General features: G+C 38.7%; 8 protein-coding genes across 8 annotated transcripts; 5 read left to right on the forward strand and 3 right to left on the reverse strand.

The window, feature by feature from the left end:
• The first annotated feature begins 206 nt into the window (after positions 1 to 206).
• Positions 207 to 3,423, forward strand: SPOG_00033 (gamma-tubulin). Its single transcript, XM_013167540.1, has 7 exons — positions 207 to 494; positions 546 to 658; positions 708 to 761; positions 816 to 1,292; positions 1,333 to 1,797; positions 1,864 to 1,979; positions 2,039 to 3,423. The coding sequence occupies exons 1-7, from the start codon at positions 446 to 448 to the stop codon at positions 2,103 to 2,105; spliced, it is 1,341 nt and encodes a 446-aa protein (XP_013022994.1). The 5' UTR covers positions 207 to 445; the 3' UTR covers positions 2,106 to 3,423.
• Positions 1,931 to 3,299, reverse strand: SPOG_00034 (complexed with Cdc5 protein Cwf12). Its single transcript, XM_013167541.1, has 3 exons — positions 2,981 to 3,299; positions 2,790 to 2,922; positions 1,931 to 2,739 (listed from the first exon to the last, which is right to left on the reverse strand). The coding sequence occupies exons 1-3, from the start codon at positions 2,993 to 2,995 to the stop codon at positions 2,234 to 2,236; spliced, it is 654 nt and encodes a 217-aa protein (XP_013022995.1). The 5' UTR covers positions 2,996 to 3,299; the 3' UTR covers positions 1,931 to 2,233.
• SPOG_00035 (P-TEFB associated cyclin) lies at positions 3,368 to 5,339 on the forward strand. The gene is made up of 3 exons (XM_013167542.1): positions 3,368 to 3,768; positions 3,825 to 4,369; positions 4,414 to 5,339. The coding sequence occupies exons 1-3, from the start codon at positions 3,590 to 3,592 to the stop codon at positions 4,725 to 4,727; spliced, it is 1,038 nt and encodes a 345-aa protein (XP_013022996.1). The 5' UTR covers positions 3,368 to 3,589; the 3' UTR covers positions 4,728 to 5,339.
• On the reverse strand, positions 4,859 to 5,869 carry SPOG_00036 (ubiquitin-protein ligase E3; the record flags this gene model as incomplete). Its single annotated transcript, XM_013167543.1, has 1 exon — positions 4,859 to 5,869. The coding sequence occupies one exon, from the start codon at positions 5,867 to 5,869 to the stop codon at positions 4,859 to 4,861; it is 1,011 nt and encodes a 336-aa protein (XP_013022997.1).
• A 282-nt stretch (positions 5,870 to 6,151) lies between these two features.
• On the reverse strand, positions 6,152 to 7,245 carry SPOG_00037 (DASH complex subunit Duo1; the record flags this gene model as incomplete). Its single annotated transcript, XM_013167544.1, has 1 exon — positions 6,152 to 7,245. The coding sequence occupies exon 1, from the start codon at positions 6,965 to 6,967 to the stop codon at positions 6,152 to 6,154; it is 816 nt and encodes a 271-aa protein (XP_013022998.1). The 5' UTR covers positions 6,968 to 7,245.
• A 1,154-nt stretch (positions 7,246 to 8,399) lies between these two features.
• On the forward strand, positions 8,400 to 9,246 carry SPOG_00038 (CDK inhibitor Rum1; the record flags this gene model as incomplete). The annotated part of the gene is made up of 2 exons (XM_013167545.1): positions 8,400 to 9,079; positions 9,231 to 9,246. 2 exons carry the CDS (start codon positions 8,400 to 8,402, stop codon positions 9,244 to 9,246), a joined length of 696 nt encoding a protein of 231 aa, XP_013022999.1.
• An 882-nt stretch (positions 9,247 to 10,128) lies between these two features.
• On the forward strand, positions 10,129 to 12,056 carry SPOG_00039 (phosphoglucomutase). Its single transcript, XM_013167546.1, has one exon. It carries the CDS (start codon positions 10,337 to 10,339, stop codon positions 11,999 to 12,001), a length of 1,665 nt encoding a protein of 554 aa, XP_013023000.1. The 5' UTR covers positions 10,129 to 10,336; the 3' UTR covers positions 12,002 to 12,056.
• A 944-nt stretch (positions 12,057 to 13,000) lies between these two features.
• On the forward strand, positions 13,001 to 14,352 carry SPOG_00040 (glyceraldehyde-3-phosphate dehydrogenase Tdh1). Its single transcript, XM_013167547.1, has one exon. The coding sequence runs from the start codon at positions 13,088 to 13,090 to the stop codon at positions 14,096 to 14,098; it is 1,011 nt and encodes a 336-aa protein (XP_013023001.1). The 5' UTR covers positions 13,001 to 13,087; the 3' UTR covers positions 14,099 to 14,352.
• The last annotated feature ends 45 nt before the right edge of the window (positions 14,353 to 14,397 follow it).

Raw genomic sequence — 14,397 nt, forward strand, 5'->3', positions numbered from 1 at the left:
TAAATGAATCTATCTTGATACATATTTTTCTACACTTTTTCAAATATCCTCATTCTTTTTCCCCACGAATAAGTCTTTAATATCGGTACACAAACACTTGTCTGATTTGTTATAAGCTTCCTTGAATGAATATTAACGAAGATAAAATACAAAAGAAGAACGCATCTAGTATTAGCTAGGTCAGTCTCTCAACTGTCCTAGCTTGCATACGCTTTCGACATACACCAACACTCATTATATTATCATTGATATCGAAAAATCGATAGCAATATTCATCTTCCAAAAGCAATCAACTTAACCAGAAGCTGAATATTGTTAGAAATATTACTAGATGAAAGCAAATTTTTCTTAAAAACCACCTAGCACTAGCATCAACATTTCACACTTTTACGGAGGTTCAATTCAGCAACTCTCTTCCTGATACTTCATAAAAACTAAATAAAAAATGGGAAGAGAAATCATAACGATTCAAGCCGGACAATGCGGTAATCAAAGTAAGTGGCTTTCGTAATTTGAAGCTTGTTGCTAATTCACCTTTTCTTTAGTTGGCTCTCAGTTTTGGCAACAACTGTGTCTTGAACATGGTATTAGTCCTGATGGCACATTAGAAAGTTATGCTACGGATGGTGTAGATCGAAAAGATGTCTTTTTTTATCAAGTATGAACAATAAGGATCGACTTGAAGACTAACTAACCTTTTCACCCAGTCAGATGATAATAGATATATTCCAAGAGCACTTTTAATTGATCTTGAACCAAGGGTAAGAGAAATTACATTTATTAATTCGAAGCACGCTAACCACAAATACCTCTAGGTGGTATCCAACATCCTTGGAGATACATACGGGAATTTATATAACCCGGAAAATATTTTAGTAACAAAAAACGGTGGTGGTGCTGGAAATAATTGGGCTCATGGATACTCTTATGCAGACCGGATCTTCGAAGATATCATGGACATGATAGACCGTGAAGCTGACGGAAGCGATTCTTTGGAAGGATTTTCTCTTTTACATTCTATTGCTGGTGGTACAGGATCAGGATTGGGATCATATTTGTTAGAACGGTTAAATGATAGATTCCCGAAGAAAATTGTCCAAACCTACTCTGTATTTCCTAATAATCAGTCAGTTTCGGATGTTGTTGTTCAACCATATAACAGTCTTCTTACACTCAAAAGGTTAACTCTCAACGCTGATGCAGTTGTTGTTTTGGACAATGCTGCACTGGCTCATATTGCTGCCGACCGTCTCCACATCCAAAATCCCACTTTTCATCAACAAAATCAATTGGTAAGTTTAATTTGAATTTATTTGTTCTGACAGCACGTAGGTTTCTACTGTGATGTCTGCTAGTACCAATACCCTTCGATATCCTGGTTACATGAACAACGATTTGGTCAGTATTATAGCTTCTTTGATCCCAACTCCTCGCTGTCACTTTCTCTCTACATCTTATACCCCCTTTACGAACCAACAAGTGGAAGAAGCTAAAACCATTCGAAAAACTACAGTTTTAGAAGTCATGAGAAGGTTACTCCAACCAAAGAACCGAATGGTCTCTGTTAACCCTAGTAAACAAAGTTGCTTTATCAGTCTTTTGAACATCATTCAAGGAGAAGCTGATCCCACTGATGTACACAAGTCTCTTCTCCGTATTCGTGAAAGGAAGCTTGCAACCTTTATACCATGGGGACCCGCAAGTATCCAAGTTGCACTTTCCAAAAAGTCTCCGTATATAAAAACAAATCATCGTGTTAGCGGACTGATGCTGGCAAATCATACAAGCATCGCATCGGTAAGTATTATGGGTTGCAGTTGAAACCATCAATTATCAGAAACTCAGAATCTAATTTTAATTTAGCTGTTCAAGAGGACTTTAGATCAATACGATCGTTTACGAAAGCGGAATGCTTTTCTTGACCAATACAAAAAGGAGTCAATTTTTGAAGATAATTTAGACGAATTTGATTCTTCAAGGTATGTCATTTATCCTTTTATTGTTCATTGTTCAAGAAGCTTACAGCATTTGCAAACAGAGAGGTTGTCTCCAACTTGATTCAAGAGTACGAGGCTTGTGAAAGCCCCAACTATCTATCCATGTAATGATATTTTAGGATCTAGACTTTATTTTTACCAAAAAAAAATACATACCCAAGGCAAACAGTATTTAGCGAATGAACTCGATGAATATATAAGACCAAACATTTCCTATTTATATAGACAGACATTGATTACACCAACCTATGAAGTAAAGCATTTTTACGTCTCTCCAGCAAAATCCTTTCTACCTCTTCACGTGCAGGAATGTGCTCGATTACGATGGGCTTCCAATTCTCCAACGAATGGGTTCTTTCTTGAGATAATCGTTCCATTCTTTGATCAGATATTGTTTTTTCGTAGTCCTGTAACGAGGCTTCTTCTTCCAAAGGCGTATAACCATAATACCAAGCATCGAGCTGTCGCTGTTGCATCTCTTGTTTTCGCAAGCGTTCAGGTACAAAAGTCATATCAGCTTCAAATAACTCTTTTACGCCAGGTAATTCTCTAGCACGCCCATAATAGCGATAATCATCGATCTCACCGATCTTCTCACCATCATCCGCAAAGAGTTTCGCTTTGCTGTATATATAATTTATTCCTCCAAGATCGCGAATTTGAATTTCCCAAGCATGCTTCTCACGCATCAATTGATTAATAGCATCATTCAAATCTCGAACTTGATAGTCCGGCAATTGAGCTTATGTTGTGGTTAGTATCGATAAAATTGATTTCTTTTGTTGTACCTACCACTCTGAATCTTATTAATTTTTTTTGAAAGGTCTTTAATGACACTTTGTCGGTGTTTTTCACAGGTAGCTACTGAATTTATGTTTTTTATATTCCTAGGTCTTTTTTCCACAGGCTTGCTTCCGACCACATACTAAGTATTAAGTTGTTAGCCAGCAAGCGCTTCAAATACATGCGACTCCCAAACATACCTGATTTGAGGACATGATGATAACAACTTTTTCCAAACGTTTACTTCACTACCAACCACAGACTTAGACTTCGACTTAACGTGAAACACATAAAAATTAATCAAACAAATAATTTCTACAAGGCAATTGTTTTGCTACGCATATGCAAACTCTGCTTCCCCTATTTTCCCAAGGCAGTCGTTTACCTTTATGATCTGCTTCCACTTACAAGATGTTCTCGTTATAGTTATTATATACAATCGAGGGAATAAGTATAATAGTAACAGTGCTTTTCAATAGAAGATTTCACACGGCTTCTTCCATACTATACCAATTTCTGGTGGTTTCGTATTGATCTTTAGACACGCAAAGTCAATATAGTGAAGTACACTACACTGCGTCTTCATTGCTAAACGGCTGCGATGAAAGTTTAAACACCATTTAGCGAATTTAAAGCAAACGACATTAAACAGAAAGTTCACGGTCTGCAAGGGAATCTGTGAAACACGGAAATTCAGAGGGAAAAGAGGATTTTATTTATTATTTCTTGTAGAATACCAGAGTTCTATTTTGGTCGTTTGGAATTTTGAAAAGTACAGTGAATTTGATCCACATGCGCTTGGTTCTCCTATGAAGGAAACATTTAGTACTCCGGAAGTCGATTGGCAAACGTCCTCTCAATGGATAATAAAAAAAGAGGATTTGGACTATACGCCCTCTGCTCTCGACGGAATTCCTTTGGTACAAGAAGAAATTCAGAGGTCCAAAGGCTGTAACTTTATCATCAACGTGGGCTTGAGATTAAAATTGTAAGTTTTTTTTTCTTTTTTTCTTAAATAAAGGTTGTTTAATTAACCTAGACTAGGCCTCAACTTACATTAGCGACAGCAAATGCTTACTTTCATCGGTTTTACCTTCGATTTTCCCTGAAGGAATATCACTATTATGATATTGCAGCGACTTGTGTTTTTTTAGCAAGCAAAGTAGAAGATTCGAACAGGAAGCTGAGAGATATCATCATCAATTGCGCAAAGGTTGCTCAAAAGAATAACAACATCCTTATAGATGAGCAGACCAAAGAATACTGGCGCTGGAGGGATGTTATTCTTTACACAGAAGAAATTTTACTGGAAGCAATATGCTTCGATTTTAAAGTAGACCACCCTTTCAACGATTTGTTGCGTTTAATCCAACATTATGTCCCCGATCACAAAAACCTCACGAAAATTTCCTGGACCTATATCAATGACAGTACGAGAAGTATTTCTTGTTTGCTTTTTCCAAGGAAAGTGATTGCAGCAGCAGCTTTTCAGTACGGCCTTGAAAAAACCAAAACATCACTTCCTCTCAATGAAGCAGGCACTCCTTCATGGTTAATCGAAAATAACATTTCAATGGATGATATACACGGTAAGTGTTAAATTTTAAAGTTATGATACTAATCGTCTCAATAGCTGTCATGAACTTAATCCATTCTTTGTACAGACAAATCAACAGTGGAAAGCCCGTTCCACAAGGTGAAGTTAAATCAGATTCGCAGATGCCGTCTCAATCCAGTACTCCTTCAACAATGGCTGCAAGCTCTGCCCAATCAACACCGCAAGTTGAACCTGCTATTACAAAGCTCTCCTTTGAAACAGGGCAAAAAGCCCCTCCTTCTCAGGCTGACTCCCTTAACACTCCTCAAAGTGGGCAGATAGAACAAGAACAGCGTGCTGCTGAGGCGGACAAAAAAGAAGAAACCCAGGGAGTGATGGAAACTAGCTAGAAAAAGATACAATGAACCTTGTATTCCTCTTAATTTTTCAATATTACATCTTTATGTAAGATTTAACAATAATAGTATTATACAATTGGGTTTGCAACAGGCGAAGCAAAGCGAATAAGCAGTTTTCGAGTTTAGTGCTTGCTCTCTATTTGGTTATCCAGGATCCGTATTTTTTGGGATCTTTTGGCTCTCCAACTCAGAAAACTATATCTACATATGTCTTTTATACATAGGGCAAAAACCGCACCTAAAATACTTTTTTGTACCTTTGTTAATCTATTTGGGAAGAGTCGTCCCAAAAATTTTCCTGCTAAAGGAAGTAAGACAATTGGTCGTAGAATCCGAAGGATTTCAGTTGTAAACCCATCTAAAAATGTATGGAAAACAGAAAAAAAAGTCCATAATTCAGAATGTTTTACTTCTGCATCCTCATTAGTCACTAGGTTTTGCTGTTCAATTTGATCATCTAATTTTCGGAGCCAGTTTTCTCTTAATTCTTCGTCGTCTTCCTGTGTATAGACTGAAATGTTTTTTTTGATATAGTTTGTTAGCTCTTTGTGAATAGAACGTATCCATGGTAAAGCACATAATAATATCTGCGTAGTGGAAAACCGATCTACACAGTAATAGACAGAGCAGTGTGTAAATAAACTAAAAACTATGTCATAAGAAGGAGCTTCACAAAATCGAACGAGCATACATGGAAGAATCGGAAGGATGGCCGACGAAAACAAAGGTCGTTGCATCACAAATAACATGGAGCTTTCATCAGCCACTTGCCGGCACACCCAGAGACCTGTCTCTCTGAAGATCGAATACACAGACTTGCCTATACCGAGACAAACACCTGTCCCAAGTGCAATCTGCACTAATCCAGATTCGATGTTTTGGCAAAGACCAACAGCATGTAAGACCCGACAATTGGCTTTCATGGGTCGAGCAATTATATATTCATTGAGGCATTGAGGACATCTAGTGTTTGTTGAGCTTGTAACGTAAGAGACTAAGCAGCTTTCGTGGGCAATTAATGAGCATTTGCAAGGCCGTCTCCAGGGATCTTTAGGATTGCGCACGCCGTCAAACTCATCATAGCAAATCCAGCATCGTAAAGGGTATCTTTTATCAACGCAGGAGTTTTCCATTACTACCTTACAAGTTTGAATTCAGTCGTCCAATAATTAATAGAATTCAGTGAATATCCTGGGCAAAATGTTGCATTTTTTTGTTCAATATGGGATAAAAATGTTTCCTTTGATTAAAATTATCAAAAAAATCGAATTTTACAGGGTTTTGCTATCCTTCGAAATTTGAATTGGAAGAGTAAGAAGTTGTTCCAATGGACCAAAAATTTTAGCAATAAATAAATTAAAGTTGAAAATAAAAACTAAAAGAAACAAAAGAAATTATAAAACGCTGATAAGTAGTCAATTGGGGTGATTGCGCTGGGTATTTGTTGAATGTGTGGACGAGCGTAATATGGAGTTTGGCCTTTTGGGTAAGGCGGAAGGCCGTCGCGTACCAGTCATGGATGCTGATGAAGTTCTTACCGGAGGACGAAGACGTGAAGAACTTTTAGGAAATAAACTACGTCTTGAAGCGCTCGATGTCCTTTGAGGGACCTGAGGATCATGAGGAGTGGGTGCCGAGGATGAAGTGGGATATGAAGAAGAAATGGCTCGATTTGGCACGGAAGACCTAGTTTTGGGAACAGAAGAGTAAGAGCTAACTCTTCTATTCGCAGAAGGGTTCAAAACGGAAGGACGACCTGTACCACCAGACGAAGAAGTTCGAGGAGGGGGGATGGAGGATGGGTTTCGAGAAGAAAATGAAGGAACTCTTGAATTTCTTCCACGAAAAATACTTGAGCGTTTCTTTTGAGCTGTCAAAGCTTCCTCTTTTTCTCTGCGAGCCTGCTCTTCTAATTCTCGTTGGTGCTGTAATTGAAGTTGCTGCTGCTTTTGCAACTCCTGCTCTTGCTGTAGTTTTTCCTTCTGTAATACCTCAATCTCCTCAAGATCTTGCATAGGCCCCTTCCAGTCCGTATTTGATAGTAACTGTTGCGTGTGATCTGTTTGGCCCTGTACCGAAGACCATATGTTTACTAACTGATTAGCAGACTGAATGGATTTTTCAAAAGAATGAAGTTTTTCTGATGATATCTTCAGACTTCCCGTAAGTTTTTCTATCACTTGGTTAAATGTTTTTAGTAGCTGAAGTTCCTGCCGCAAGTCGCTTGACATTCTTAAATATAACTCCTAAAAGTATCTTGAATCAATTTTTTTCATAGAATGATGTTAGATTCAGACAGATTTTTAGTATGAAATCTTCAGTAAGGAAACTTGAATGCTGGAAATAACCGTGAAGTTTCAGGAATAAATTTATAAACAGAATTGAATGAAAGAAGGAAAAAGGTTTTAATAAATATAAATACCGACTATTGTGCTGATATTTCCTTTTTGTAGAAGTGTTTCGTTCCTTTGAAAGTATTCCACGAAAGCAAGTGAAAGTATGCCTGTTGTGCGATACTTTTTCTTTCTATAAAATATGTAAATTTATCCATAGCCAACAGTAATTAGAAAAAGAACATTGAAAATAAAATTGATCTTGATCTTTATATTGAATTTTGAAGGATCGCTTTGAAATAGCAAAGTACAAATCCACCAAAAACTGAAATCAAACTACCGTAACGATTCAAAACCATCGTACTTGAAAACCTTTTGCTGTCTGTCTTTCAGCCCACCTAGGGTCCGCGATGATTACATTTTGTTTTGTTTACAAGTTGCATACTAAGGAAACCAGCGTTCTATGCTTTAATAAAATGCCAACAAGGGTTTTTTCTCAAATGAAAACGATAACAAGAAGAAAAAAGGAAAATATTTACAAACAACATGGGATTTTTGAAATCATCCTTGTTTGTTTACACTGTTACTCCGTTTGTTTAGATTGCTACTTATGAAAGCAATGAGTGTTCAGAGTAGCGCGTCGCGTTTTAACAACAACACCCATCCATTCCATTGTAAGTAAAACATAAAAAACGCGAGTTTTTAAGAATTGCAGGCTTCCTGAACTTTATTCCTTTTTATAAGAAGTTTTTCTTTGCTCAATTCATCGTTCCTTGGATAAAAAGAAGCCCTACAATTCCCTAGGCCAGATATTCATATTTCATCTTATTCTCTAATCAATATACTCTTATTATCTACCTTCAGCTCAAAACGAAAGGTTCATGAGATTGTAGAGGAGTTCATCTAGTTGCTTACAATAACAATTGTTATTGATACAACAGGTTTAACTACCTCTATTATATTATCTTCATTATTATAGTACAGCAAAAGTTTCGTGCACCAGAAAAATTATACAGTCTGTGGTTTTATCCTCATCATTTCGATTTTTTTATTTTGAATTACTTTTTATAAATCCCTTTTGTCATTTTGGATTTTTTGATTTCATTTTCATTTTGTGATTCGCAAATCTTGGTTTTCTTTGTTATTATTCACCGTTAAGGAAGGAACCGTACCTAAGGCTCTTTCTTCCTGGACCACTTTCTATATCACATACAATCTCAAAATTACCCAGTTTCTATCCATTTCGTTTATTTGGGTTACTGTATATTAGAGATTCACTCTACTGTTGCTCCATTTATCTTCAATCACTGTTCTACTTAACCCAAGAAAAATGGAGCCTACTACTCCGCCCTTGCGGCCCGTATGTACTCCCACCACTCCAGAATCACCATCGAACTCTAAGCTCGACCTCGAAAGCTATTTTGATTCAGAAGCGAATGACTCATCTGCCAGCTATACTGGGTTACCGAATGCTGAAGCTTCTTGCAATGGGCTACCACCCACCCCTGCAAAAACTCCTAAAAAGCGACTGTTTCCTTCTTTACTCCGAGAACGGAACAATCAAACAAATGAACCGATCGAGGAAGATGCTGGTAATAATCCCTTTTTGGGTCCGCCTGCGCCAGCTGAAGTGATTGCGAAACGGAAACGTGAAATGGAAGTACCACCTTCTGACGGTTTATTTTATATTTTCCGTGGAAAGAAGGTCAAAAAAGTGTTTTCAGAAGGAACCGACTTGTCATCATTAAAACCCAGGCGATTGTTTCCGGAAGCCGCAAGCAGTTCCTCGGCAACACCTTTATCTGATAGGATTGATTCTTCACAACATCCTCATATCGGTGTTCTTCCTCCAGAGTATAATCGTGAACAAAAGTCCTTATATGGATCGTCTTCTCTTTTTGGACCAACCACGGCTACTGCTACGTCTTTACCATTCCGAAATCGTGGTTCCCATCCGCCTTCCTCCCATACTTCTTCATTTAGCAGTGGAAGGACTCGACAGCTCCCCAGGTAATAGGAAAGCTTTGGAAGACATAAGCTACCTTTTATGATTGAGGCTTTGATCGTTCGGTTCCCTCGTTTTTTTATTATATAATATCCGTATGCTTTAACTAAGCAAGATAATTTTCTTTCTCTCTTTTTTTTTTATATTTTCTTTCAGTGCTGGTCGCTGGTAATGCTTGTCTTTGGCAACCGTAAGGAAATTTCTATGAATATTTTTACGGTTGATGTATGCATGATCCATTCATTCAACGAGATTTCCCTTAGTATTGTATTCTTTATGGCAGGTTCCAAGAAAAGACATACTATACCCTTTCCTTTTCACATACTGATGATTTTCTTTCCCGATTCCTATAATAATTCCCTAATCTAATTGCATTTCTCGAAGCAATCGATTTGACCTCGGCTTCCTAAAAAGTCTAAGGTTTACGAGATTTATTATTCCATCACTGAGTTAGACACGACTGGCTTGTTCAAACCCCCATTTTTTTATTGTTTTCATGTTTTTTATTTGTGTTGAAAACATAGTTACTCCAATAGGAATAGATAAAGAATTAAGTAGATATTTCTAATAATATGATTTAATTTTTATAATACGTTTCCATGCTTTGTTTACTTTCTTCACTTTATTTAGACCTTACTATATCACCCATCTGAGGTTGAGAGACTTTAATCATAATTGTTCCGTCTAGAATACTGTTGCACTATTGGTTAAACCTTGTTTTGTGTCAGCAACATCATCTGGTCTAGGTACTTTGCCAACCTAAAACTCCAAACAAAAAAGTGTCTGAATGATCTGTTTGCACAGACTAAATTTCTCATAATTGGAAAAAAAAGGTTCAGGGATAGTTCTTTAGCTTTTTGCTCCGAATAATTTGAACCTATGGAATAAATCTATAAAGGTATAAGATGCTTGTTTACTAAATGGTTGTTTGTTTTCATGTGACGTTAAATTGGTTGAAAGGTAGCAACCGAGATTATTAGAGTCACAAAATGTGTGGGGCTATTGCGCTAATATACGTTATACCGCGGGTTCTTGGTTTACATACAAGCCTAGGGCTTCCACTTTGACCTCTGCATATACTCAGCTCAGACTTGGCAAGATTAGTTAGAAAGTCCCACTTTCTTGAAACGTGTTATATATAAGTTAAATTATTGTTAACGAAGTTTCTAATTTACATTCCTCATAAGCATAGAAATCCTTGCTTAAATTAGTTACGTTTACGAATTACTTGTTTGACGATCTCTCTTTAAAGCATTTACATAATGATTGAAACGATTGCTACGAAGCCCTTCGAAGGCCAACGCCCTGGTACCTCCGGTCTGCGTAAAAAGGTGACCGTTTTCCAACAACCTGGCTATTTGGAGAACTTTGTCCAAGCCATCATGGATATTGTGGAACCCTCCTCGAAAGGCTCTCATTTGGTATTGGGTGGTGATGGTAGATATTTGAATGACCATGCCATTCAAGTCATCTGCTCTATTGCTGCCGGAAACGGTGTAGAAAAGCTAGTAATTGGTGTTAATGGCTATTTGTCCACTCCTGCCGCTAGTCATGTCATTCGCAAATACAAGTTACACGGTGGTATTATTTTAACTGCCTCTCATAATGCCGGTGGTCCCAACAACGATTTTGGTATCAAATACAACCTTGGCAATGGTGCTCCTGCTCCCGAGGGAGTAACTGAAAAGATGTATTCGATTACCAAAACTATTTCAGAATACAAGGCAGCTAAGATTCCCCAAGTTGACTTGAGTACTGTTGGTGAACGCAAATATGGGCCCTTGACTGTGGAAATTATTGACCCTGTCAAAGATTACGTGGAATTTATGAAGCAAATTTTTGATTTTGATATGATTCGCAGCTTTATTTCCAAGAACCCCGACTTTACATTTGTGTTTGACGCACTCCACGGTGTAACTGGTCCTTATGGATTGGCAATTTTCCACAGGGAGCTCGGCTTACCCGAAAGCTCTTGTGACAACTGCAAGCCTTTGCCTGATTTTGGTGGTGGTCATCCTGATCCCAATCTTACCTATGCCAAATCGTTGGTCGAACGCGTTAACCGCGAAAAGATTGTTTTTGGCGCTGCGTCTGATGGTGACGGTGATCGTAACATGATTTATGGATACGAATCGTTCGTTACCCCTAGTGATAGTGTTGCGTTAATCGCACACCACGCAGACTTAATTCCCTATTTCCGCGAGGGAGGTATTCACGGTTATGCCCGTTCGATGCCAACATCAGGAGCCATTGATTTGGTTGGTAAATACAAGGGTAAAGACGTCTATGAAGTACCTACCGGATGGAAGTTCTTTTGCAATTTGTTCGATGCCAAACGTTTGTCTGTCTGTGGTGAAGAATCCTTTGGTACAGGCAGTGACCACATCCGTGAGAAGGATGGTATGTGGGGTATTTTGAGTTGGTTGAACATTTTAGCCGCTTTGAATGCTCAAAACCCCAAGATCAAGACCATTAAGGATGTTATGAAAGATTTCTACAGCATCTATGGACGAACTTTCTTCACGCGCTATGATTATGAAGAATTGGACAGCGAAGCTGCAGGCAAGGTAATTCAAAAGTTCAGAGATGTTGTAGAAGCCAAAGATATCGTTGGCAAGGAAGTCTTACCAGGTTTTGTTATTGCTAAGGCAGGAGATTTCGCCTACCGTGATCCAGTTGACGGAAGTGTCAGTGAGCACCAAGGATTGTATGCAAAATTTGATAATGGCAGTCGTATTGTGACTCGCCTTTCAGGAACAGGATCCAGTGGTGCTACTTTGCGATTGTACATTGAGAAGCATGAATCGGATTCTAGAAAGTTTGAGTTGAATGCACAAGAGGCCTTGAAGCCGGTGATAGACGTGGCATTGAACTTGTTGTCATTAGAAGCATTGACTGGACGAAAGGAGCCTACAGTAATTACTTAAAGAGAAGGGATAGATTAAGCATAAATTAATATTTATATTACTTGAACAAAGAATATAAAACTGTCAAATAAGTATGTAATATGTAAGAAAAAAGGACAGAGCATAAGACATTTATTTTCTAGGAAATTTCATAGCTGTCATAGAAATAGAGTGTGTAATAAGAAAATATATGGAGGGAAAGTTTTTCAGGATAAAGGAACGAGTAACGAAAGATGGTGGTGAAGATTACGAACCAATTAGAAAAAAAAAAACATCGTTCACCATGAGGTAAATTCAAATTTCCGTAAGGGTCGGTTAAGCTGATTTTCCGAAAGAGCAAAATTAGGGTGATATCACATAGGCGAAAAGCGAAAAAGCCGGGATAGGTAAACAAACGGGAGATTCTAACAAAAGAGAGAGAAAAAGACAATATCTATGGTGAAAAGAAGATAAAATATGGAATTGAAACGATTGATATGGAATCGAGAGGGTATTGAGAGTTGAGAAGGGGAGCAATTGAGAATTATAGAAAAAAAAACAAGAGGTTTGAGGGAATGCAGGGTACGGGAAGAAAAGGGAAATGTTAGAAACGGGACAGAACATTGTTAGATAACAACGAAGAAGTATCAAGAAGAGAGTGGAACAACATATTCAACGGATGATGGGATTACGCTTCTCTGCTAAGCGCCTGACGGTACGCGATATGCGATCATGGACTGTGAGACTAAAGATTCTGCGAATTCGATGAAGGAGGAACGTCATGGATTTCACATCGTTCAATGGAAGATGACGTAAACTTGAGGCTTCCGAGTCATGAAACGGGGTACCGTGATGGAAGAAAGAAAGATCGGAGAAAGTTAAAGAACAGAACAAGGCATCATTGGGGAAGTAATAGGCCAATCAAAAGCAGAAGGGGTGACTCCAGTAACAACGGGGATGAAGTATGCGATAAGGTGTGAATCGAAAGAACCCTTACCCAATGGATACCACGAAATCATTATGATGCTTGATCAAGGGGGTCGAAAAGTATAAATACAGGCAGGTAAATGGAATTGTGGTACTACAGCTCATTCAAATCCTGAATCGATCTATTAGTAATTATTAAAAATGGCAATTCCCAAGGTTGGTATTAACGGTTTCGGTCGTATTGGACGTATTGTCCTCCGTAACGCTATTCAAGCAAAGTCTGTTCAAGTCGTTGCTGTCAATGACCCCTTCATTGAACTCGAGTATATGGCTTATATGTTCAAGTATGATTCCACTCACGGCCAATACAAGGGTGAAGTTGACATTAAGAATGGAAAGTTGGTGATTGATGGTAATCCCATCACTGTCTTCAACGAGAAGGAGCCTGCCGACATCAAGTGGGGCTCTGTCGGTGCTGAATATGTCATTGAATCCACTGGTGTCTTCACCACCCAAGAAGCTGCTTCTGCTCACTTGAAGGGTGGTGCTAAGCGTGTCGTCATCTCTGCTCCTTCTAAGGATGCTCCTATGTACGTCGTTGGTGTCAACCATGAGACTTTCAAACCTGACCAAAAGGTCATCTCTAACGCCTCTTGTACCACCAACTGCTTGGCCCCCTTGGCTAAAGTTATTAACGATGCCTTCGGTATTGAGGAGGGTTTGATGACCACCGTCCACTCTGCTACTGCTACCCAAAAGACTGTTGATGGTCCCTCCAAGAAGGACTGGCGTGGTGGTCGTACCGCCAGTGACAACATCATCCCCTCTTCCACCGGTGCTGCCAAGGCTGTCGGTAAGGTTATTCCTTCTCTCGACGGCAAGCTCACTGGTATGGCCTTCCGTGTTCCTACCACTGATGTCTCCGTTGTTGACTTGACCGCTAAGCTCTCTAAGCCTACTACTTATGAAGACATCAAGAAGGCCGTCAAGGCCGCTGCTGATGGCCCCCTCAAGGGTATCATCACCTACACTGAAGATGCTGTTGTCTCCCAAGACTTCGTTGGAGACATCAGTTCTTCTATCTTCGATGCCACCGCTGGTATTCAACTTTCTCCCCAGTTTGTTAAGCTCGTTGCCTGGTACGACAACGAATACGGCTACTCTCGCCGTGTTGTTGACTTGGTTGCCTACACTGCCTCCAAGGACAAGTAACTAGCTAGCACGCCGGATGTCAAGAAGCGACGAGTGAACGTTTAGGAGTTTTCATTTTTATTTTTAACGAAGAAATATTTTTCACCTACGAATTTTTGATGCCTTCACTCAGTTCTTTCACGCTTTTTTAACGTACATATAATCTAAATAACGATTTTTTGACTATTCTCTTGAAAAAAAAACAATTCAGAGCAAGTAATGTAATATTGCGAGAATATAAAACGTTCTCCTAATAATCCCTTATTCATTTGGTGTAGTCTTTAACTAATTTTTCAAAGTTGGATGAGTAATTGTAGTTT

This window comes from Schizosaccharomyces cryophilus (assembly GCF_000004155.1).
Source record: "Schizosaccharomyces cryophilus OY26 unplaced genomic scaffold supercont4.3, whole genome shotgun sequence".
NCBI lineage: Eukaryota > Fungi > Ascomycota > Schizosaccharomycetes > Schizosaccharomycetales > Schizosaccharomycetaceae > Schizosaccharomyces > Schizosaccharomyces cryophilus.